This window comes from Lupinus angustifolius, chromosome LG14 (assembly GCF_001865875.1).
Source record: "Lupinus angustifolius cultivar Tanjil chromosome LG14, LupAngTanjil_v1.0, whole genome shotgun sequence".
Classification (NCBI taxonomy): Eukaryota; Viridiplantae; Streptophyta; class Magnoliopsida; order Fabales; family Fabaceae; genus Lupinus; species Lupinus angustifolius.
Genome location: NC_032022.1, coordinates 677,364 through 701,216, shown reverse-complemented (window position 1 = coordinate 701,216; position 23,853 = coordinate 677,364). Strand labels below are relative to the sequence as shown.

Sequence of the window (23,853 nt, the reverse complement as noted above, 5' to 3'; positions counted from 1 at the left end):
TATTTTTTTGGAAAAAGAGTGAGGAAAAAAAGATAGTAAATTATATATTTATAGTTACTCACCAAAAGTTTGTTAACAAGATCATTAGTGTATTCCACATAAGCATATATTGAATCATGACAGTAGGCTTGAGGATCATATGCATTAAGTTTAGAATGAGTCACACATTTGGACTCCATGCATGTTCAATGGGTTTTCCATTCAGGCTTTCAGAATTTCAATTGGTTATCGAAGGAGAAAGTTATCCAATATTTCTTCATATTATTCACATTGTTGCGGATCTAATTTACTTCGATGTCACCAATACTATCCATATTCATGCAATTAGAAGGCCATAGTCCGTGTAAGGAGAAGATTTTGGTGACATACTGAAATATAACACATTGCTTATCAGATTGCTTTGCTTTTAGTTTTGTTGTTTTGTGAGCTTTAAGCCATGACTAACTACTTATTTGAATACTCCTCAATATCTATTTCACATGTGCATCATGCATGTATGCATTTTTTGTTATGAATATAAATTCCACATATTTACCCTTATAGTCATTTTGATGAATACTATTTGCACAAATTCATCTTTCTACCAATGTTAGAAATATTACCAATGAGAGCTAGTGATAAATACTCAGAGTATGTATTTACTCTTATTGTACATTATTGTTAGTTGTCATGGGAAAATAGAGCACACTTGAGAGTTACATGTGACCCTATAATTGTATTTAATATTATTTCATGTATATTAAAATCATACTCTTGTCCTTGCTTTACATTTTCTCTATTTCTTAGGCAATAAAAAAATTAATTAAACATTATTAATGTAATTAAAGAATCAGTTTTGATCAGTGTTGTGATAACTGGATTAGACGAGACGGTCTGATTGGTTTGACCATTGACCGAACTTGAAAACGACTCTGATTTGTAGTTTTAAACCCGATTGAACCACAATTACTTAGGAAGTGAATCGAACGGTTCACTTAAAATTAAAAAAATAGAACACTACTCTAATATTTTGTTTTGCTCTAGTCCAAAAAAAGATAGAAAGATTTGTTTCAATATAATTATATATAATTATTAATTATATAAAGTTTTGTATTTATATATAACTATATATTTATAGATAGAAATGATAAATTATATATGAAATCATCTGGTCCGACCGGACCGTTTAACCATTTAGACCAGTTAAACCTAAAATGATACCTCTTTCGGTTTGATATTCGGCTCGAGTTTCACAACATTAGTTCTGATTTATTTGAAAAATAGAGAAAAAAGACAGTAAATAATATTGTTATAGTTACTCACCAACAAGTTTATTAAGAAGATCATTAGTGTACTCCACATAAGCATATATTGAATCATGACAGTAGGCTTGAGGATCATATGCATTAAGTTTAGAATGAGTGACACATTTGTACTCCATGCATGTTCAATGGATTTTCCAATCATGCTTTCAAAATTAGTATCAGTTATCGAAGGAAAAAGATATCCAGTATTTCTTGATATTATTCATAGTGCCTCGATTTCAATTTGCTTCGATGTCACCAATACTAGAAATTGTACCGTATGTGCACAATTTCTTGGATCCATCTTCTTGCTATTAGAGGCTCATAGTCTGTGTAAGTATCATGGACACTCCATGCACGATATTTGTATACTCCATGCACAATACTCGTATAAAACATGCACAAGTTTGAATCGCACACTCGATGCACGAGTTCATACACGCACACTTCATGCACGAGTTCATACACGCACACTTCATGCACGAGTTCATACATGCACATTTCATGCACGAGTTCATACACACACACCATGTACGAGTATGCATGTAGAAAAACTATTTATAAACATAAACCAGTTCATTCACAAATACTCCATCCACAATGATCACACACTTCATACACAATACTTGCACACTACATGCACGAATTTATATACGCCTACTCCATGCACTAATTCATGCACACATACTTCATACAAGAATTCATACAAACACTCAATTTGTCATAGAAATATAGACTATGACACTCACATTTTAAATAATATAATGTAAGAATAATAATGATATCCTTTTAGGTTGTTTATCAATTAATTCTTTTTAAACAAAAATAACTTAGTTTTTCTTTATTAGTATATTATTCAGAGAGGATAGATTAATTTATACACATTAATTTACATAAATTACACTAAGTCTCGTTCATTTTTTTAAATCCAACAAATCATAACACTTATGAATTATGTCCACTTCATGCACGATACTAGCATACTCAATGCACGTGTTCACTCGCATACTTCATGCATGAGTTCATATGCGCACAATACATACACCAATTCATACACGGATAATTTATACATGAGTTCATACACATACTTCTTGCACGAGTATGCATGTAGACAAACTATATATATACATAAACCACATCATACACACATAGTCCATGCATGATGCTCGCACACTACATGCACGATACTGGCACACTTCATACACGAATTCATACACGTACACTCCATGCACCAATTCATACATTTAAACTCCATAGACTCGTTCATAGACATACTTTATTCATAAGGTGAGAAGATACCTTTGGTAGTACCAATATTTTTACCAAGCTTAGAAGTTTTAGTTAAATTATCGCGATTTAGAGTCTTGTCCAAGTAAACAACCACCTTTGCAAGGTGTTGTTTGTTGTAATGGGATTATGGGAAAATAGAGCACACTTTAGAGTTACATGTGACCCTATAACTATATCCAATGCTATTTTCAGTGCATTAAAATCATACTCTTGTCCTTGATTTACATTTCCTCTACTTGTTAGGCAATGAAAAATTAATTAAACATTACGTAATGTAATGAAAGAATGAGTTTTGATTTATTTGAAAAAGAGATAAAAAGACACTAAATAATACTATTATAGTTACTCACCAACAAGTTTATTAAGAAGATCATCAGTGTACTTCAAATAAGCATATATTGAATCATCACAGTAGGCTTGAGGATTAGATGCATCAAGTTTATAATGAGTAACACATTTGGATTCCATGCATGTTCCATGGGTTTCTCATTCATGCTTCCAGAATTGGTATCAGTTACCGAAGGATAAATTGATCTAGTATTTCTTCATATTATTAACATTGTCGTGGTTATAATTTACTTTGATGTCACCACTACTTGGATATTGTATATTATGTGGGCAGTTTCTTGGACTCGTCTTCTGGCTATGGGAATGCATGCATGTGATTTCTTAATGCATGAGATTGCTTTAAAGAATTCAATTTATGACACACGAGATTTTGAATGTATGAAATAACAATTAAATGCTTGAAAATGAATGAAGTGGTTTTTTTTATTTTTTATGACAATGAGGAAATTTATGATAATGTATGAAATAATATGGTGATATAGTTTATTTAAATATATAATATGATAACGCATGAAATGCAATGTTCAAATAATATATTTTGTGTTTCTTATGGATTATGGATGCATGCATGAATGAATAAGTAGCTAGATGTATGAATGATGTATTTTGGGTTGATGAATGATATATTTTTTCGTATTTATTGAACATATGAATGAATAAATGAATGCATGGATGATGTATTTTTTAGATACATGTATGCATGAATGAATGAATAAATCAATGAAGTTTGAATGCCTTATTTTTTTGAATTCATGGATGAATCGATGGATAAGTGAAGAAATGTATGAGTAAGTAGATGATTAGGTGAATGATAATGCAAAATGCATGCCCCAAAGAATAATGCACTTTATCTTAAGGTGGTTTAGTCATCACTACAACAAATGAAGTATCTTGATGGATTGACATTGTTGGCATAGTTCAGGACAAGATGAGGTAAAGATTAGTAACTCATGTTTCTTTCCAAGATGAAAATTATTGTTAGGACAATGGGTCCTATCAAGGGTACTTACCATACAAATAAGATGTGCCTATTTTGTAGGGGTATCAATGTGCAATGATATCCTATACTATTAGGGTTTAGGTAGCGCTTGAATCACATTATTCAAGGATAAAGAGTCTTAGCTTATGGTATGGGGAATGATACAATATGCTTCCCAGAATTTGCATTAGGTACACCTTACAAGGTTTTTGAATGTCTAGAAAGTCAAAAATCTTATGGTGGGGTTCTAAGGTGTAATGGACTTCTTAATGAGCTCTAGACTTTCTATTAAGTCCCCAAATTACATCCTCTTAAAAGAAGGTCAAATATCATGGGGCTAGAAACAAGAGACCAACTCAAGCTCCCAACTCATAATATTAGTAACAATTTGAGTGGTCAACCCAATCAATATGAGAGACGATGAAAGCCATGATTAACAAGATGAGTGTCCAATCTATCTTAAATTTTCACTAATACACGGTATAGGACATGCATGTGTGCAAAATTCTAGTGTATTATACTTTGTATTGGGAAGCACATGAGTTAAAAACAAACCACCGGTAAAAGTTATAACAATAAATATATAGAAACTTGTTTATTTATTCACAATTAATTAATCTTTGAGTTTTTCCTTTTGTAAAAATAAAAACCAAACAATTGAAACATGTAATAATTCACGCACTTAGTGATTACGGGCTTGACTCTCTTAAATATCCTCACTATAGTCGTCAGTTATGGCATCCCAATTTATGGTTGAACACTAGTTATGTGACCTTTTGGAATTGGTAGTATGTTTTATGCAGTTTAAAATGTGGAAAACTCTGTTTAAGCCAATTTTAAAAATGCACTTATCCTTAAATTTGAAATTTGGAGTCGAATATAGACTAGGAAAGATATTAGCACCTTGTTGCTCATTCTAGATAGTACCGTTACTAGCAGCATGGATAAAACTATACCTTGATTTTTTTATTATTTATTTTTAAACGATTTTATTTTTATTTTTGCGTCTGGCAAGATTAGGATTCAAGACTATGTAGTTCTATGCAGAAAATTGTTTGTTTGATTGGGATGTGTTTTATTTATTTTTATGAGCAGAAGCGACATAAAGCAATCGCCCAAATGATGAATTGAGGTAAAGAAGAAAACAGTTGTGACATTCTCTCCATCCTTGTTATGAAGCACTTTTGCATTTGGAGTGCAACAATTGATCATCTATATGATTATATGATCTTGTTGAAAAGAGTTTTTGGTGACTCTCAAGACTTACAATCCCACATATGGTACTCTCATACAAAAATACTAACTTCGATTTACATAAATACTAGAATATTAATTAAACAAATAATAACAAATAAAATAAAGTAATCTCAATCTTAAGTGATCTTCTAAAATACTTTAAACTAGTCTGAGATATAATCATATATGACCTTTCTCTTTCTATCTTAGTATCACCTAGGTATTATCTATAATATAATTTAAGATATTCTAATAATCCTCTTCAAGTTAAAGCTTAATAAGTTTTAAACTCATTACAAATGACCCCTTTAAAAAATAACTAAAATAATTAGATGAGCTCCACCAAATATGGCTACAAGGTTCTATAATTGTTGGTAAAATCTACAATGAAGATAGGGGAACAAAAGCTACGATGAAGATAGTCTAAGGTGACCAGAACAAATGCTCTAACCATTAATTACAACTACAAAACATCATAAGGCAATAAAGCTTAATCATTCATGGTAGAAGCTATTTTCAAGCTTAACCACCATAGACAGAAGCAAACAACACTTACTCATCTATGGTAGAAGTTATCTTCAAGCTTATTCGACATGAACTGAAACAAACAACACTTAACCATCAATGGCAGAAGCTATCTCATATCTTAACCATTATGAGCACAAGGTGACTAACAATATTGATGTCGCACAACACACAACACCAACACCAAGGACAAAAATTGATTACTGACTTCAATAAGGAAGAACTAGAAAGCCCCATCAACCAGAAATCACCATCATTTAATCAATAGTCGAGACAACATGAAAAGCGTCGAGAAGAGCTTTGATCAACACAAAAATACGAACACTAAGTGCAACTAGACCATAATAAATATGAACCACTTCAACAATTGTATATCCAACACTTACCCTTAAGTTGAAGCATATACATCATATGCATCCAGCTTGTCGCATATGGAGAAAGAGTGAACCAACAATGTAGGTTGAAGCTTTAACAAAGTCCTACACCAACCAAAACAAATCCAGAATAAGGAGAAAAAATATATGTGTTAAAGAAGGAGGGTAGAAGGACGATAAAACAATAGCAGAGACGACAAGCAAAGTAGGATGACAACAACGACAAAGAACAAGTGGAAAAGAAGGTGACAATTGGAAAACCAACTAGCAAAAGGATCACAAGCCTAAACTTCCCTCAAGGAATATCATGTTGAAATTATAGGGTTTAGATATGGAAGGAGAGAAAAATGGTCAAAATAATAAATTGTATAGATAATGTTGTGAATAATGATGTAATGATATATATTGATAAAAAAGGCATAATATTAACACCTACTTAAACTAATACTAAAACTTTAACTAAATAATGAACAAATCATAACAAATAAAATAAACTAATCTAAATTCAAAGAAACTCTAAACAAATATGATATATAGATATTCTTTCTATACCTGAATATCATTTAATATTTTCTACAATATAATTTACCATATTAAGATCATTTAACAATATTCAAAAACTAATATAATTTACCATGTTCAAATAGTGAGAGCCAGAATGCAATTCAGTTATGGTCGTAGGAATTGAACTCGAACATCAAGACAGAAGCATTCCAATTTGAAGCATCATATGCTCAAACATGGAACATTTCATTGATTGAAAATTTATATGCTTTAGGCAAAACTAGTGTGTTGACAGTTAGTGTCAACTCGCATTCCTATTGCTTAAGATTGAGTGTAGAATCTTTACATAATATAAGTTTTTATAAAAGAATTACTTTAGGTGAAATAATAAACTTATAATCTTTGTTTTGTTTGTGTTTTGACTTCTTATAAATTATGATCTTCCTAGTCTGAAGAAATTGGATCAAAGATGAACTTACGATAATCTACAGAGAGGATGACTAAAGCATAAAGAGGTTAAGTTTTTTAGTGTTGCAAAGAATATAATATTTCTCTATTTAAAAAGTAACTTAAAGTAGTCATATACAACATATTGAGCTCTTTTATGAGTATGTTTTGCATCTAATTATAGCAAAATTATTTACAATGTATATATTACAAAATTGAATATATCATCCACCAATAAAATTATGTTTCAATTACCACCATTTAAGTATATAAATAGAATTAAATTAAAACATACATGTTCAATTGTTTGGTGTCCTTTAAACATTGCATTTATGAATATCTGTTAGGCATATTTTAGTAGTATAGATAAATCAAGGTAATTTTTCAAATAATTTTCACAAATTATGAATATGCACAATTCAATACCCTGGATTTTAATTCAAACCAACAATGCAATGAATTTTCTATTATATTTAGGGTGTACACGGTTGGTTCGGATCAATTCTTAGGCAAAATGTCATATGTTCTAAAGATATAAATAACATGTAGTTTGATTGATTTATATTAAGAAATCTGATTCAAAACTTAGATATGATTTCAGTCTGGTTTGGCTCGATTTTTAATAAATAAATAACAAGTTTAATACACTTTGGAAGTGTTAAGTTCTCATATAAACATCTCAATTTTAAAATAATAAGTTTAGTACACTTTCAACTTGTCAAACTCACATAAAAAAATCAATAAGTTTACTCCAAGACTCCTAATACTAAGTGTGATAATTTTAACAATAAAAAATGTTAACCAATAAGTACTAACATTTTTAACGATTAGAAATGTAAAAAGTGTATATTTTACATTATCAATTTCAAAGTTAATTAAATTCGTAAATGAAATTGTATATTTAATAAATACTGGTTCAGTCTGAATCGATTTGGTTTCTGAAATTAGGATAAGAAATCAGCTCAATCGATTCTCTAAAACCCAATCCAACGCGGTCAAAATAATTTTTGGTTTTTTTACTTAGTTTTCTATTTATTTTTTGGACCAGTCTAGATCTAAACATCTCTGATTATATCTAATTTCATTGCCATCATTCCAAAAATAAATTTATATTAATTGGATTCATTAATTTCGTATCCAACATATTTAACTTGTATCAAACTCCATGTTTATACCAGTCAACATTGATCTAGTAATGTGATATCTTACTAGATCTTTAGGATGATCAAAAGGACAAATGTTTGATTCTTGGAAGTGATACTTCTTAGAAGATGCAGTCACACACTCTCAAACAGATTAGTTTCTTACCTAGAATGATAAAAGAATGCTCTTGGTAATACCAAAAAAAACTTCATGTGTATAATTGAACATGAAAATAATCTTGCAAACCATGTATGCACAATTCATCTTTAGTATTTGGAAGCATTCACATGAAAGAAAGCACTGATAGTTGCAACAACTCTTCACAATTTTTTGTTATCTTTCAGTAGCATGAGTAAGAGCTTTCGAATGTATAACGAAATGTAGAGAGAAAAAATCAACCACCATTTGAGTTTTAATAAAACTCAAACTACTAAAGTTTAAAGGTATGTATTTTTCTAAATTACAAGTTTTGTAAACTAAGTCAAGTTGGGATAAAAGGTATTAGTTTGGAAATGTTATTAATTTATGGAGGTTTAACGCTGTCTATTTTTCTTTAATATATTTTACTATTTTAATATTTAACTTAAATACATATATAAGATTGACAATAAACCAAATAAATTTAACATTCATTCAAAATTAAAATTATTATTTAATTTAATAAATTTGATTCATAAACTAAATTAATTAACTTTGAGTTAAAAGATTAAACTTTTTAAATCAAAGAGTCGAACTTATAATAAATATGATTCAACCTATTAAGTTCATAAGCTAACTCAGTTTAATATATGCTTATATGTATAAATATATATAGATAGATATAATAATCTTTAAATATATACTTATAAAACATATAATTATATATATACACAAATTCAAAAAATATATTTTTTATTAAAAGTATAATATTTATGCATTATGAATTTAATATTTATATATAATTAATATATTATTCACAATTCATTTATATTTTTTTTAAAGATAATTGATGATGACAGTAAAAAAAACTCATACCTTAGCCCACATTTTTATGTTATATTAATATATTTTCGAAAATACGAGTGGTCTCATGACGTGGCGTTCCTGGATTGGTCGGTTCACGTGGTAGTGCTACGGGTTGAAGTTCAATTCAATCTCTGAATATTCTCTTCCTTCATTCTTCTTCTATTGTTGTTCCTTTTCAAGGTTTAAAGGTTTCAAATTTCAAACCCTAATAAAAAGGAGAAGATGAAGTTATTGTTCTTAATCTTATTATCTTACATTGTTTTCACCCATGCCTTCTCACAACACATCTTCCCTGCAAATATTGGTATATTCAATTTTACTTTTTTGGTTATTTTTTGTGATTTCAAATTTATTTTTTTATTAATCCAAAATCAAATTTTGATTCTACTTTATCAATATGGTTTTCACAGGTGGTAGCACATTCAATGGTGGCAGCTCTCGTGAACCAAAATACAAGATTGAATTCCATCAAAAAGATTCCCCTTTTCACCCTGTATGCTTCATTTTCAATATGTTTATGTTTTATTATGTGCCATTGCTTATGGAGTTATGGTATAGTCGTTTTTTATTTACTATTATTATTATTATTTTCCGTGGAGCTTGAGTCTCGGCACAAATGTAAGGTTGCTTGTCTTGTGGCATGGAAGTATGGTTCAAATCCTGGAAATATTCTCTTCGCTGGTGAATGTAAGACTGCCTAAATCTAACCTCCCGGACCCTATTAGGTGGGAGCATTGTGCACCGTGCTGTCCCTTCTTTGTTATTATTATTTCCTTGGGAAAATTCTTAGTGGAAAACTAAGTTTAAGGGAAAATTTTACGGCATGGGATTTTGTATGAGATTGATTGTTGGGCAGTGAAAGCCAAATTGAGAATAGACTAAATATATTAGAGATCAGCAAACTGCGTTGGATAGGGAGACACGCTGGACAAATAGGATTAGGAATGAATGTAATAGAGGGAAAGTTGATGTGAGTAGTACCTTAATGCCTATTGTAGAAATGAAGATGGCAGAATCTCACCTTTAGTGGTTCAATCGTGGCATTTGTGAAGGAGACTTGTGCAAGTCCTAACAAAGAGAGTAGATTAGATTGAGGGTCGCCTAGTCACTAAAAATAGAGGGATACCAAGAAAATATACGTGAGATCATTATGATAGGGTATTACATTGTTGTTTGAACACTTAGCCGACCCTATGTAGGGGGAAAAGGTTTGGTTATTGGAAAGTTCTCGTTGGAATGTGATGTCTGGCTTTGTATATGTTGAATTACACTTGAAATGAATGTTGAATGTTGTGTAGTACATTAGTACTACTTCCCCTTTAGGTTTGAAAAGGAAATGAAAAAATTTCATTTAGCAACACCTTTGTTGCAGGAAGTGTTGTTTCGGTTGAACATTGATATGATTGAAAATGATATATACACTATATTATCCTCGTGCTAGTTCTGAATCAAAATTATAACTGTAGAACAAGTATGACAAAAGATATTGGAAATACGGGTGGCGTGGTCCTTTATCCTATGTTAAGGGATCTAAATAGTTTACCAACTGTTGGGGCTGACAGCAATGATTGAGTTTGAGACTAGACAACATAGTAACACACAATTTATGGGATTGACCTTCTAGTGGTGTAGTGGTCATACTGGACCTTTCAAGTTCTTCAATAAATAATTTATTTTGGGTTGGGTTGCAGTGGCATTCTCGTTTTTATATCTCACTACCATGACCTTTTGATAAGTGTTAAGGATGCTTCATTTGCAGGATGATGACCAGGAATCTATAGTCATACCAGATAAAAATGGACAGAAATTTATATGTTACTTGCCCAAGGTGGAAAACGAAAAAAGTGAAAAGTTTGTTATTCAGCCCAATATTAGCAACATGATTGTTGAAACTGAGAAAAGGATTAAACAGAAGACGCCAGATGAACTGCTGGAAGTGTTAAAGGGTCAATGCTTTATCAGAGTTAGTATCTATAACTCATTAATTGTCTTGAATGATGATATATTAATAATTATTCATTATGTTCTGATAGTTCGCTTCTTCTCGAGTCCTGTTTAGATATATGGTGTCTAGTGTAACAAATTTTCTTCCTGTTGTTAATGTATTTGTGCAGCAAGAAGGTTGGTGGTCATATGAACTATGCTATCAAAAGAAGTTAAGGCAAATACATTTGGAGGATGAGAAGGTATCCTTTTGAGTTCCGCAACAAAATTTGTGTTTTTATTTTGTCATAACAAGATTCTCTTTTGTTATTTAGTAAAAGGAGAGGATCCAAATCCCCTTGTTACCATTCTTGTGGTGATCATTAATATTAGAAGTCCGATATTGATATAAATCTAAATTGAAGAGTTCTTTTTCTATTTAAAAATAATGTTTTGTTCATCAATAGAAGTGCTTTTAGCAGTTTTCATTTATATAATTGTGGAGTTTTTATTATTATTTGAGATTTGCAAACTCTTACAATCATGTATAATAACCAGTATACATTTTTCAATTCTAGGTGGTCCAGGAGTTTGTGTTGGGAGTGTATGATCCAGAGGCTACGTCTGCCTTTAACCAAAATCTTTCGGACATTTCTACATTGAAGGATCCCCGCTCAAAAGATCTATCTCAAAGGTACCTTCTATGAGTGACTGTTAACATAAGTAACATGAAGATATAATGGGATAAATTGGATAAATGGGTTTACATGATAAATGCTGTAATACTTGATTACTGTATTATTTTCATTCAGGTATCATGCTCACATATATACTAATGGAACCATCTGTGATCTTACAAATAAACCGCGAGAGACTGAGGTATGATATCACAAAATCTGGTATTGTTTCCCTTCAAATCCTTCCCTTATTATACCGATTTCAATTTTTATCACAGGTGAGGTTTGTATGCTTAGAGCCTAGAGCAATGGTTAGTTCAATCACAGAAATTTCCACTTGCAAGTATGCACTTACTGTTCAAAGCCCTGCGTTATGCAAGCACCCGTAAGTCTTGTCTTTCTACTTTGTTTCACCATTTTTGTTTGCTGAGTTATAAGATATTAACATCTTCCTACCATATGTTTATTTATGTTTTTAATTTACATGCAGATTGTTTCAAGAGGAGAGACCGGTGTGGCACACCATCGACTGTAATGTGCTTCCACAGGATTACAAGGATGATAAAGTGATACAAGAAAACAGAAACAGGGAGATTGTTATGGTCACAGATTCTGAAGTTGATGATTCGGAACAATGACGTAAATATCCGCAATAAGAACAGAAGAAGGGAATAGAGGAAAAGTTGTTAGCATGCAATTCCTACAAGTTATTTTCCTAACAGTAGATAGACAATGCTTTTTAAACTTCATAAGATCAGGTTTCTAGGGGAAAAAATGTTGTCCATCTTTAATAGCCTCTTGGATCTTATGCAAGCTTTTTTACACATGGAAGTATAGTTTAGATTCTGCATACATTTATTTCCTTAGTAAAGTCAAATTCTGTAGGATCACTATTATGTTTATAATGTTTATTTAAAGTGTTTGCATTCATCTTCAGGAATTGCTAAAAGAGGAGAAATTGCATGTTCATGTGAGTTGTATCCACTAAGTTTTGTGAAGTTAAATGCACTGAAATCAAGTTACACAAGGTCATTTGCATGTTTTCCTAGGATATGTAAATTTGTATGTGAAATTAATTACATGATTACAAATATAGATAGAAACTACAACACATTGAATGAAAATATGTTAACTTTTTGTCCTCTAACTTATTTTTATTCTCTAACTAGTAAAAATCAGTACACCTTTGTCTTTTTATCTACTTTTTTACATTGGTGGTAGATTTTCATTGTTAGTTTCTCAGAATCTCCCTAAACACACCTCACATTTCTTCTTCCTTTAAATATTACTTTCCTCCCAAGTTAACTTTACATTGAACACATCATTCTCACTTCGAAAATGGAATGTTTGGCAAAACTAGTATGAATCTTTTGTCATAAAACCTAAGACTTGAATCAATTTGTATTCTCACTATGTATAATCAAATTTTAATACTTAAGCCTTGACTCAATTTGTATTCTCACTCTTTACAATCAAATTCTAATTTGTGCCTCAACAAGTAGCTTATTTCCAATTTGTTCCAAAATTGTATCAACTTCCCTAGCAAAAACATAAAATGTTCTTCTTGAACATTGAATCCATTTCAATCATGTTTGATATTGAAATTTTTGTGAATCTAAAGATGATTCACCAAACTTGTTTTCTGCTACTTTGAAGGAAGGGTTTCCATTTAGGAACCTTACAATGCCTTAAGAGATTAATACCTGAGTCTCACCTATCAGATTGATAAATACTCTGGAAACAGAGGGAAAAAATATGAACATTTACATGAAATATATATTTTAAGCATGGGAAAATTTTCCCTTAATTACTTTTTGCCAAGAAAGCAAATTACTTAATGCAACATGATATCAGTGTTATAAATACTTCAGTCAATGAGCACATATGTACTCATATTGCTATTTACATAATAAGCTCCTTACAAAGAAGAGCAAAATCATTCAGCTATTTACATAAACCTTCAAATTCATTTTCTTACTTAGAAAGAACCATTTTCCCACAGCTGCTTGCTGAACCAACCAGAGTCAGGTACTCAGTTATGGCTTCCCCTTCTATGGTAACTTCAATGTCATAGTCATCTAGGGCATCTGCATTTGCTATATCTTTTGAAAGCTCATCTTCCATTTCTACATCTCTCCCTTCAACATCATTCATTAGGTCTGGAATATCGGCACCAACATCGTCCGGTAAAGTAGCAGATGAACTTGCACCGTCTTGGGGAGCGGTAGGTGAATTTACTGCAGGTTGCATGTTATCGGCAGCTGATGCAAGGTCAGCTTCAGGTGCCGTCAGTATTTGCAACACTGTTTCTAAAGGGACACCAGTCTGAAAAGCAGCAACCACTGCAAACAGGAAGCAATATCAAACGAAGCATAAAACCCATATAACAGGTTTAACATTGGCATATTGTTGCACCTTGAATCTAAATAACTTCTGTACCTTTTGATCTTTCAAAACCCATGCCTACAACTTTTTCGATTTCAGAATCTCTAGCTTGTTTCTGCCTCTTCCTTTTCCTTGACTCGATATGAACCTTCATGTTGATGAGAGTAAGTATAAATATTGTTCAAAGCTATATAGGATGTGGGTTAAGACATAAGAGTAACCTGTATAGCAGAACTAGTCTCCGGATTTGTCAAATCATCCAATGCTTTTTGGGTATCATTTTCATTTCTCCGAAGGGCTTCAGCAGCAAGCTCCTTGTCAAACCTGCCAAAATTAGCAGTATCAAGTTTGATTACTATATTATATCAGTTATGTGGGGCAGGTTTACTCTATATAGATTATTAGCTTGCAGAGAAGCGAGAAAAGACATATAAGGATTTATCGATGTTAGAATTGCAAGTGAGTAATGATAGATGCTACAACATAGATAAATTATAATTAGCATAAGCCACACATAATATAGGCATTGAATTTTTTGATATTACATTCCAAAAATGCTACTATATGTCAGGAAGAAGGGACTTCATACATTAGCAAGACCAATAAAACAAATAAATTAGGACTCACCCAATCGAGACCAATTCATTTAATCTCTCAATATCCACAGCTTTCTTTGAGGGTGTCATCCCATACCGTTTTTGCTCCCTAGGAATGGAAGCTATTTAGAAACCAAGGGAGAAAGAAACAACTAAAAATGTAAGTCAATAAACACATAATGGTACACACTTAATTTCATCTCTTCTCCGGATATCTTCCTCCTCTTGTTGCCTTTTCTTAGTCCTCTCCTCAGCAAGGAAATCAATGGCACTCGACACATCTTGATTGTTCATTCGCAATGCTCTCTTTGCTTCACGTTCTCCAAATCCCATGCTCATAACAAATGATAAGGCTTCATCTGACACTTGAAGCTGCAATAAAACAGGACATTGTTTACAAGTATAAAAAAGTGTAATGCATATTATGCCAAACTCAAAATTTATCATAATATTCTTTAGCAGTACCACAAACCTTGACAAATTTTGCTTTTGCAGAAGCTAATGCTTTTCTCGATTTCTCTAATTGGCCATTGTGATATGCCACAACACCTTCTAGCAGCTCAAGTCTTAAATGCCTATGTACAAAAACTTAACATTAATCTCCTTACAAATTCAACAAACAAGTTCCCAAAATAGTCTAGTTTGAATTGTATCCTAGGAATCTTTTGATAATTTTGAAGGAAATAGAAGATGAAAAATATTCACAAACAACTCACAGTGCAAGTTCGGGATAGCGACCTCCTTGTAAGAGCCTGAGGCGGAGCAAATCCTTCCCATGAGCACGCTCAATTCCTGCCCTCGCTATTTCAAGACGCTTTCCTGCATCTGAGAGCCATCTAATGTCCCGTATCATAAAGTAGCACCACACAATGTCTATTTGCAGTATCGGAACATTGTCAACAAGCTGAATGGACAGAAAGACGGAAATCATATCAAATTCAGAGAATGAGAGCATTGGTAGGAAATTATATTAAAAGAAACCGGGTGGAATTAATTATGTTGGTGGCTCAAATATTTTTTATGATCTTGGATAAGAAAAGGACCTCAACAATTAAGAAATCTAGGACAACCTTTTTAGAGTTTTGCAATTACTTTTCCCCCATAGAGTTATCATGCATTCCTTTTAGAAGTGAGAGGAGTTTCCATACAAGGTAAACTCTTTTTCTACAAATGCAAGTCTATCGTTTTCTTTACTGAGGAAAAAGGCTATTTTGATGTCAATGATATATGGGAAAAACAAAAGGAATAGGCAACTAAAAAATAATTAAGTAAAATGAATATAAAATTGCACCACATCACGACTCGGATCAAATTAATAATTGGCAAGTAAAAATCTGTCATATGCCCAAATGTGGAATAGGTCACTTACCTCGAGGACTTTCGGATCGCAAAGAGAGAATGCCTCCTGAAAAAGAAATTAGGTCTTCAACTTTCAAATTAATTGTATAAAAACAAGAAGAGAAAATTCTTGAACTAATCTTTTTTCAGAAAAAAAAAACATTAAAGGAGGCCAGGCCTGCAGCTTGATGAATTACCAGTCACAGTAACACAAAGCGAAGCAAACTTCTATAGAATACGTACAAGGTTAAATAGGGCAAAGATTTAAGGATAGTAAATACGTTATGCATGGAAATTCTACAGAATGCTCATAAGTTAAAGCCCCTGTTAATCATATTAGATTGAGCATAATGGTCACCAGGTATACTGATGCCATTATTCTGCTTCCGTGCCATACCGGTTAGCAAAATATAGCTCTTATCAAAATCGGGTAATTCATTTGGAACTGACCTCTCCCATGCTAAGCACTTCTAGCGAATCTTTATAATCTCCCTGTCTAATAAGACGCTTCGCCTTTGCCAGAAGCATTAGTCCCATCATTACAGCCCTGCCAAATGACATATTGAACCTCAATGAAAAAAGAAACTAAGCCCTTAAAACCGTCAAATTCAAACAAAATGCTTCCATCTTGATGCATTAAAATTTTCACAAGGTTAAATACCTTTGATCAGTCTCAGAACCTAAACGTACTTTTTGTCCATTTTGATCTTCAACTTCTATGTTGAAGTCTTCAATAGGTAATGAACCATCTGCATGCCTTTCAGCCAGTGCACTCACAGCTGTCCTGTTTGCATCAAAATATGCAAATAAGCTTTAGAGATACAGACAACGAATTAAAATGAGGGACAGCCTTTACAATGGAAGAAAAAGTTGCCAAATCGTGACTTCTATCAAGAATTGCTTTTTCAGATTTTGAATTGGGATTCATAACATATCATGATTCAAAACCAATAAAAAGAAACTTGAATACACTATTCCACACGAAAAACATGATTTCACAACCTTCACTCCCTTCATCTTAGCTTTAAGAACCATATAAAGTGAGTGCAATCACCATATAAACATTCTACACTAGAATAACATAAACGAAGTGACAGCAACGTGAACATTCTTCACAATAAAAATAACTAATGCAGAGTAATTACTTTAAGTAAAATCAGCCATTCAGTTCTTTTTATAAAGAACTCTAAACCCCTTTTAATTCTCTGAAGAGAATTTTGGTGGAAAATATAGAAAAAATGAAAATATCACCAAATCTCAGAATCAATAAATCATATCAGTGATTTGGAATTGCACCAATTTGTGCAATATATGAAGATTCAAAAACGTGTGTAAATCCTAATTATTGAACAAGTATATCATGGGTTTTCTCCCCCTTCTTTGAGATCCATATGGGTGACATGTCAAAGTTCCATCTAAGAACACAAATATAGCAATTACTAGTTTACTACTATCATGGGAAAATACGACCAATGCACCAACAATTGTAATCGTCATGCAGTTGTAGAGAAAAACAACATCATCGCGGCCTCAACTGCAGTGTGGGACCAAATTTAAACCTTGTCCATAAGCCAGCAGTCAGACAGGTGCATAATAACTATCAAAGTACAAAAACAAGCGAAAAAAAGTTCGATTTTTCATCAACTTAATGTTATTACTTATTAGCACACCCAATTGCCTAATCCACACTCACTATTACTTTTAGTCTATAAGGGTTCTAATTTTGCAGAAATGTTATAGGTAAAATGGGATATAACAGACAAATGATTGAAGCTATCAATACTCTTAATTACCTATTCTAACGGCGACACGAGGCTCTCATCTAATGGATCCATTATAAAGAGTATATATACGCAGCCTTACCCGAAAGCCGATATAACAATAAAAAGCAAAAGAAAACAATTTGATGTAACATACTTGAGGCGAGTAAGCCTATTAGAGCGTTCTTCTTCAGCAATCATGTGTTGTTTTATAGAATTTCCTTCTTGAGGAGAAGTAACACGATTAGCGAGTATCTTAGAGTTATTTTTGATACCCAATTGGATCAAGTTTTGAACTTTGCCTTCATCATCAAGTGTATCTTCCTTCAAAACCTTACCACCACATATGAGTTTGATTGAATCAGAGGTGCAGTTTGATCGATTTGCAATCTCTTCCTTCAACATGGGTATGGTCCAATTTTCCAGTTCAACATCTTCGATAACACCAACCCATAAACCTGCGATCTTCAATTTCACCATCGCAAACCAAAAGATGATAAGATTATGAAAGACTTTGAACTTTTGAGAGAGAGAGAAAGGTTTTGAGCAACACTGTGACTATGGCTTGAGAAGGAAGAAATATATATCAAATAAAAACGGATGTATTTTATATTTAATTAATATTAATTTTTCAAAAAAAAAAATATATATATATATATAAATGAATTGTAAATAATATAATATATCATTTTCTATACTATATATAAAGTAAAAACTTGAAATAACTTTTGTAATTTTCATTTCCTATATTGCCCTTAACATTATTTAATTTTTACAAAAAAACTATATAATCCTAAGCAACTACCACCAATACATTGATTAACCACATATCTCACCTTAAATTAAACATTATCATAAACACAAAAAAAAATATAATATAAAGTACACCAAACACAACAAATACATTTTAATTCAAAAAATGAAATATATAAAAATTGAATATGTAGTATCACACAATATTCACTGGCAAACACGAAGTGCCTGTACACACTAGTATATATAAATCTTTATATTTATGGTATATAGATATTAGACTCTGTTATTATGATTGTGTAATTGTAATGTAATTGTGTAATAAAAATAATGGATGAATAATGTAATAATTATAGTATAAGAAATTATTGCAATAACTAACAAGGTATTGATTTAGTGTAAGGTTTTATTAGATCCATATGTACTAAAAGATCGAAGATTCGATTATTGGAAGTAACACTTATTGGGATAAACATTCATGAACCTAGAAGGGATTAGTTCATTATTTAAAAGGGTGATAGGATACTTTTGGTAAAACCAGAATAGAGACTATTGCACTCTAGTGGTAAATTATTTAATCACATCTATATATATCTACTATTTTTATGTTTAATATTTAACTTCCTATTAAGGTTTTAGTGGTAAATTAAGAAAATATATAAATTATTTAAATTTATACAATATTTTATTAATATATTTTTAAGTCTTTATAATAACTATATTTAGAGTGAATATATGATTTGGTCTTTATAAATTTTTGTATATATCAATTTGATCCACAAAAAAAACAAATTCATATCCAAAGATCACAAATGTGAATGAAATAGTTTATGTTAAGAGTCATAAAAAAGCTAAAATAACTAATTTAACTCATATTTGATATATTGTTCCAATTTTTTGAAAATTAAAATAGTACATGATTTCTTTTTAAGAGATCAAAGTAATATTTTAAGAAGGTATGTGTATAACTTTAAAAGCAATTCAAAAGTATGACAATATTAAATTCTTTGAAATTGTTGACTAAACCATTGTATATGTGCAAAAAAAATCGACAAACAATGAACTTGAAATTCTTACATAAAGAAGATTGAGAAATTATCTTATAAGTTTATATTGAGTATACTTAATTAGAATTAGAAGATGTGTGAAGTAGAGAAATCAATTTTTGGATATGTTTAAAAATCTCAAATGAATGTTAAGAGCAACAACAATGACAAACAACATTTTCATTCTTATTTGAATCACACATATTATTTTATAATTTATTACAACTCTTTGTAAAATAAGAACAATATCTACTTTTTCTTCACAATAAGAAATATCATTCTTATTCTTATTTGGGTCTCATAACTTACCACATTCTTAACCAAACATTTACATTTTTCATTCTATCTCTTTGTTCTTATTTCTCTCTCATCGTTCTTATTTAAGAACAAAATTTATAAAATAAGAATGTCACAGTGAAGAAAATAGTAAGAATCTTCTTATTATGGTAAGAAAATCATTAACATTATGACTAAATCAAGGTGAGAAAAAGAAAAATAATTGTATATACTAATAGCATAAGAATTTTTTATATTGTTACTAAATTATCTACCATTAAAATTTAAGCATTATTGATTTTTAAATTTAAATAATAAAAATAAATGGTATTGATATAGTAATTTTGTATAAATCTTTATATTCACAATACTATAATCAACATTTCATCATAAATGATATTTAAATCTTCATTCCAACATTTCAAGAGATTTTCTTTAAGAAGAATCTAGAAGACCCCTAATATTGTTTAAACCAAGTAAGGATGGCAACTAGACGGAATATGCATAGGTAGTGTTTTCCCATACCCATACTTGTACTATTTACGGGTACCCGTACGGGTAGTGGGTATTTGTAGGTACCTTACGGATTTTTAAGTTTTAATATATATTTCTATATTTTATAATATATTGTTAAAATGGTAGAGTTATGCATGAATTCTTCTTGATGAAACAAGAAAGATGAAAAAGAGAATATCATTCATTGAATATTGAATGGATTGAAAAGCAAAATTACATTGAGTCATTTATATAAATGATAGAAAAACTAATTATCCTAACCAAACTAACTAACCACTCAACTATTTTAACATTCCCCCGCAAGTTGGAATGTATTGATCATTCCAAGCTTGAAATAATTGTGTTGAACATAATGATATACTCTAATACCTCCTCTTGCTGGTGAGTGAATCTTCATCTCTCAGTCTTGAAATCATAATGTGAAGCAACAACGACGCTTAACCACCATAGGCAGAAGCAACTTCATCCAAAGCTTAATCATCTATCTTGATAGAAGTTTAACCAACCAAACCAACCATAATGGATGAAAGAGATAAAATAAAATACACCTTAATCTCGATCCTAATATGTTACTTCAATGAGAAAAAATACATACTAAAATAATGTTGTGTGTTTAATAAGATAGAGGTAAACAAAATAGAGTATTAAAGAAATGGAGTTTGAGGTAATTGGTGGTAGAAAAATAGAGTTGATAGTACTTTGAAAGATATGACTCTTAGTAAGCCAAATAATGTAGGAGAAGCACCTTCTGAGATACTTGATTGTATGAATAACGACTAATGTAAACTCCTCCAAAACTAGATAGGACATACAGGAATCAGATTGGAAAGTGTCATACACTTTTGCTGAAGTATTATGACTCCTGTCTAAACATCAAATGTATAAGGAAGCTTTCTTGCCAAATATTTCTCTATGTTTACAAGCTCTTAACCTTATAGTTTTTGCTCAAATACCCAAATCCAAATTCTTGCTAAAGACAAATTCCAATAAGAACAAGGCTAAACATGTTGGTAAATACATAGACAACCTCACCATGCAGTCATATATAAGAGAATAACCACCAAACCTGATGTCTATGAACAACTTTGTTCACTTGTAGGATACTCATCTTTTCTAATGTGAGTGAAGAAGGACCAGGGAGAGGGTTATCTTTGAGGGTCGTCAAGATTCACTGGCAATAATAACTTGTACACCTCATGCAATCGTAATTTTCATCAAATATGCCTCAATCCTCCTTTGGACACTGAAAGATTCCACCAGATGGTGATAATGCATTACTAAATCAAGAAGAAGAACTAAATGTCATCATGGCCCTTTGTTGAATTTTGCTATATGTAACAAAGTTGAAACTTAATTGGAGAATGTAAAATGCCAATGCCGCAACCTTGAAGATGTAGATCTTGTATGTTTCCAACCTCTTCTTCTCAACGGCGACACCATCTTCCCTTGGGAGCTTCTTTCCAACCTTGGGTTTCTTCTCTGCTGGTGATGACTTCTCCAATGGCTTCTTCTCAGCCTTGGGCATTGAGATGAGGAATAACCACAATGTTTTTTATTGTAATGAGAATCATAATGATTCTTTGTTGAATCTTTGAAATGATGGAGCCATAAGTGGAAGCTAACAAAAGAATAATTATGCTCTGATACCATATTAGAATGGTAGAGCTATGCATGAATTCTTCTTGATGAAACAAGAAAGATGAAAAAGAGAATATCATTCATTGAATATTGAATGGATTGAAAAGCAAAATTACATTGAATCATTATATAAATGATAAAAAAAACTAACTATCATAACCAAACTAACTAACCACTCAACTATTTTAACATATATATTTCTATATTTTATAATAATAAATACATATAAAATAATTATTACATGAATAATAAAATTCATGTACATGTTAAATTTATCATTTATTTTAATCACTAAAATTTATTATAAAATAATACAAAAATAGATAACATATAATTATAAAATAATAATAATAATGTAATAAATAAATTTATAAATAGCAGGTACCTACGGGACGGATATCATGATATTCATTCTTACTCATAAACTATTTTTATGAATACTCATTATGGATATTTTAGCGGGTATTTATGGTGTGGATATTTTAGCGGGTATTCATGGTGTGGATATTTTAGCGGGTATTCATGGTGTGGATATTTTTGCTATCCCTAAAACCAAGTCCACCTTCTAAAAGCTTCATTCCACAGACAAAGGAAATTGTGTGGTAACCGACTTTCTATCAAGTTTGACATAAATTGACACTTATTAGAATGGTAGTTATAAACTTCAAAATAGATTAATTTTTTATCAAAAAAAATAAAGATAAAAATATAACATTGATAATACAAAAAAATAGATAGTGAGAGGAATTATCCATGTAAGAACTTTACACATAACTGGCGTGGCGTGAGAGACTGATATAGACCAAGGAGCTACAATATTAGAGATTAATATTGTTAATTTGGGGTTGAATGAATCATTGTGTGTTGATTATACTTTATTAATGATTTTGTATTATAATTTTTATTATATTCAAACATAAATAGAAGATTTTAAAGATATCTCACAAAGTATATTTTATCACATCTAAGCCTTACTATTGTATTTATTATCTTCCAAAAAAATAACTTGTAGGCAAACATAAAATACAAACTTTATGATTTAAGATCAATGTTGGCAGAAAAATTTGGGGTTTGCCACCTCTTCATCACGTTTGGTTTTTTTGTTTCCCACATGTATCTTCACATTGGAGACAATCTTGACAATTTTGTCCGAGTCGGGAACATCCACAAGTATGTGAGGCTAACCCTCCCAACGGACATTTTTTCCATCCATAAGACTCGAACCTGAATTCTTGCTTAAAGGAAATCAAACATGTACCACTTGAACCAACCAACGTCAGTTGGTTCAACACGTTTGGTTTAAAGAGCAAAAAATATGAACCATCATTTTGATAATTATTATACAAATAATAAATCTACTATGTAGTTCTGTCTAAAAATAATGCAAAATAGATTCTTAAGCACAAAGTAAACTTTAGAGATAGTGACATGAGGATGAACTCATGTACATTTTACTTAATATACATTAATCCGTGTCTTAAATATGAGGAATAATTGAAATTATTATATAAAATCAGAAAATGAATATCAAAATTTGATCCAAATTCATACCCATATCAAAATTTGTTCTAAACTTTAGAGAAGGACAATTAAAATAAAGGAAGGCCTAAACAATGACAACATTGTTTTAAAGCAAATATGATACTCTATCCTAGGAATAACAATATAACCTTAACTCATTGGTATTCCTTCTAACAAAACCCAAATTTTACGAATGAACTTGTTTTAACTTAGCTAAGATTTAATTCTTCACGTTAATATTTGGTATTGATGATATCTAACTCTTTAATCCTTATATATATATATATATA

At 31.0% G+C, this 23,853-nt stretch overlaps 2 protein-coding genes across 2 annotated transcripts; one reads left to right on the top strand and one right to left on the bottom strand.

Moving 5' to 3' along the window:
- LOC109327206 (protein OS-9 homolog) lies at positions 9,274-12,668 on the top strand. Its single transcript, XM_019560276.1, has 8 exons — positions 9,274-9,438; positions 9,545-9,627; positions 10,894-11,097; positions 11,249-11,320; positions 11,636-11,751; positions 11,870-11,936; positions 12,013-12,119; positions 12,225-12,668. The coding sequence occupies exons 1-8, from the start codon at positions 9,357-9,359 to the stop codon at positions 12,370-12,372; spliced, it is 879 nt and encodes a 292-aa protein (XP_019415821.1). The 5' UTR covers positions 9,274-9,356; the 3' UTR covers positions 12,373-12,668.
- On the bottom strand, positions 13,526-18,370 carry LOC109327076 (NEDD8 ultimate buster 1). Its single transcript, XM_019560084.1, has 11 exons — positions 17,971-18,370; positions 16,715-16,837; positions 16,504-16,600; positions 16,085-16,120; positions 15,432-15,619; positions 15,188-15,290; positions 14,906-15,087; positions 14,747-14,824; positions 14,341-14,443; positions 14,174-14,267; positions 13,526-14,076 (listed from the first exon to the last, which is right to left on the bottom strand). The coding sequence occupies exons 1-11, from the start codon at positions 18,291-18,293 to the stop codon at positions 13,709-13,711; spliced, it is 1,695 nt and encodes a 564-aa protein (XP_019415629.1). The 5' UTR covers positions 18,294-18,370; the 3' UTR covers positions 13,526-13,708.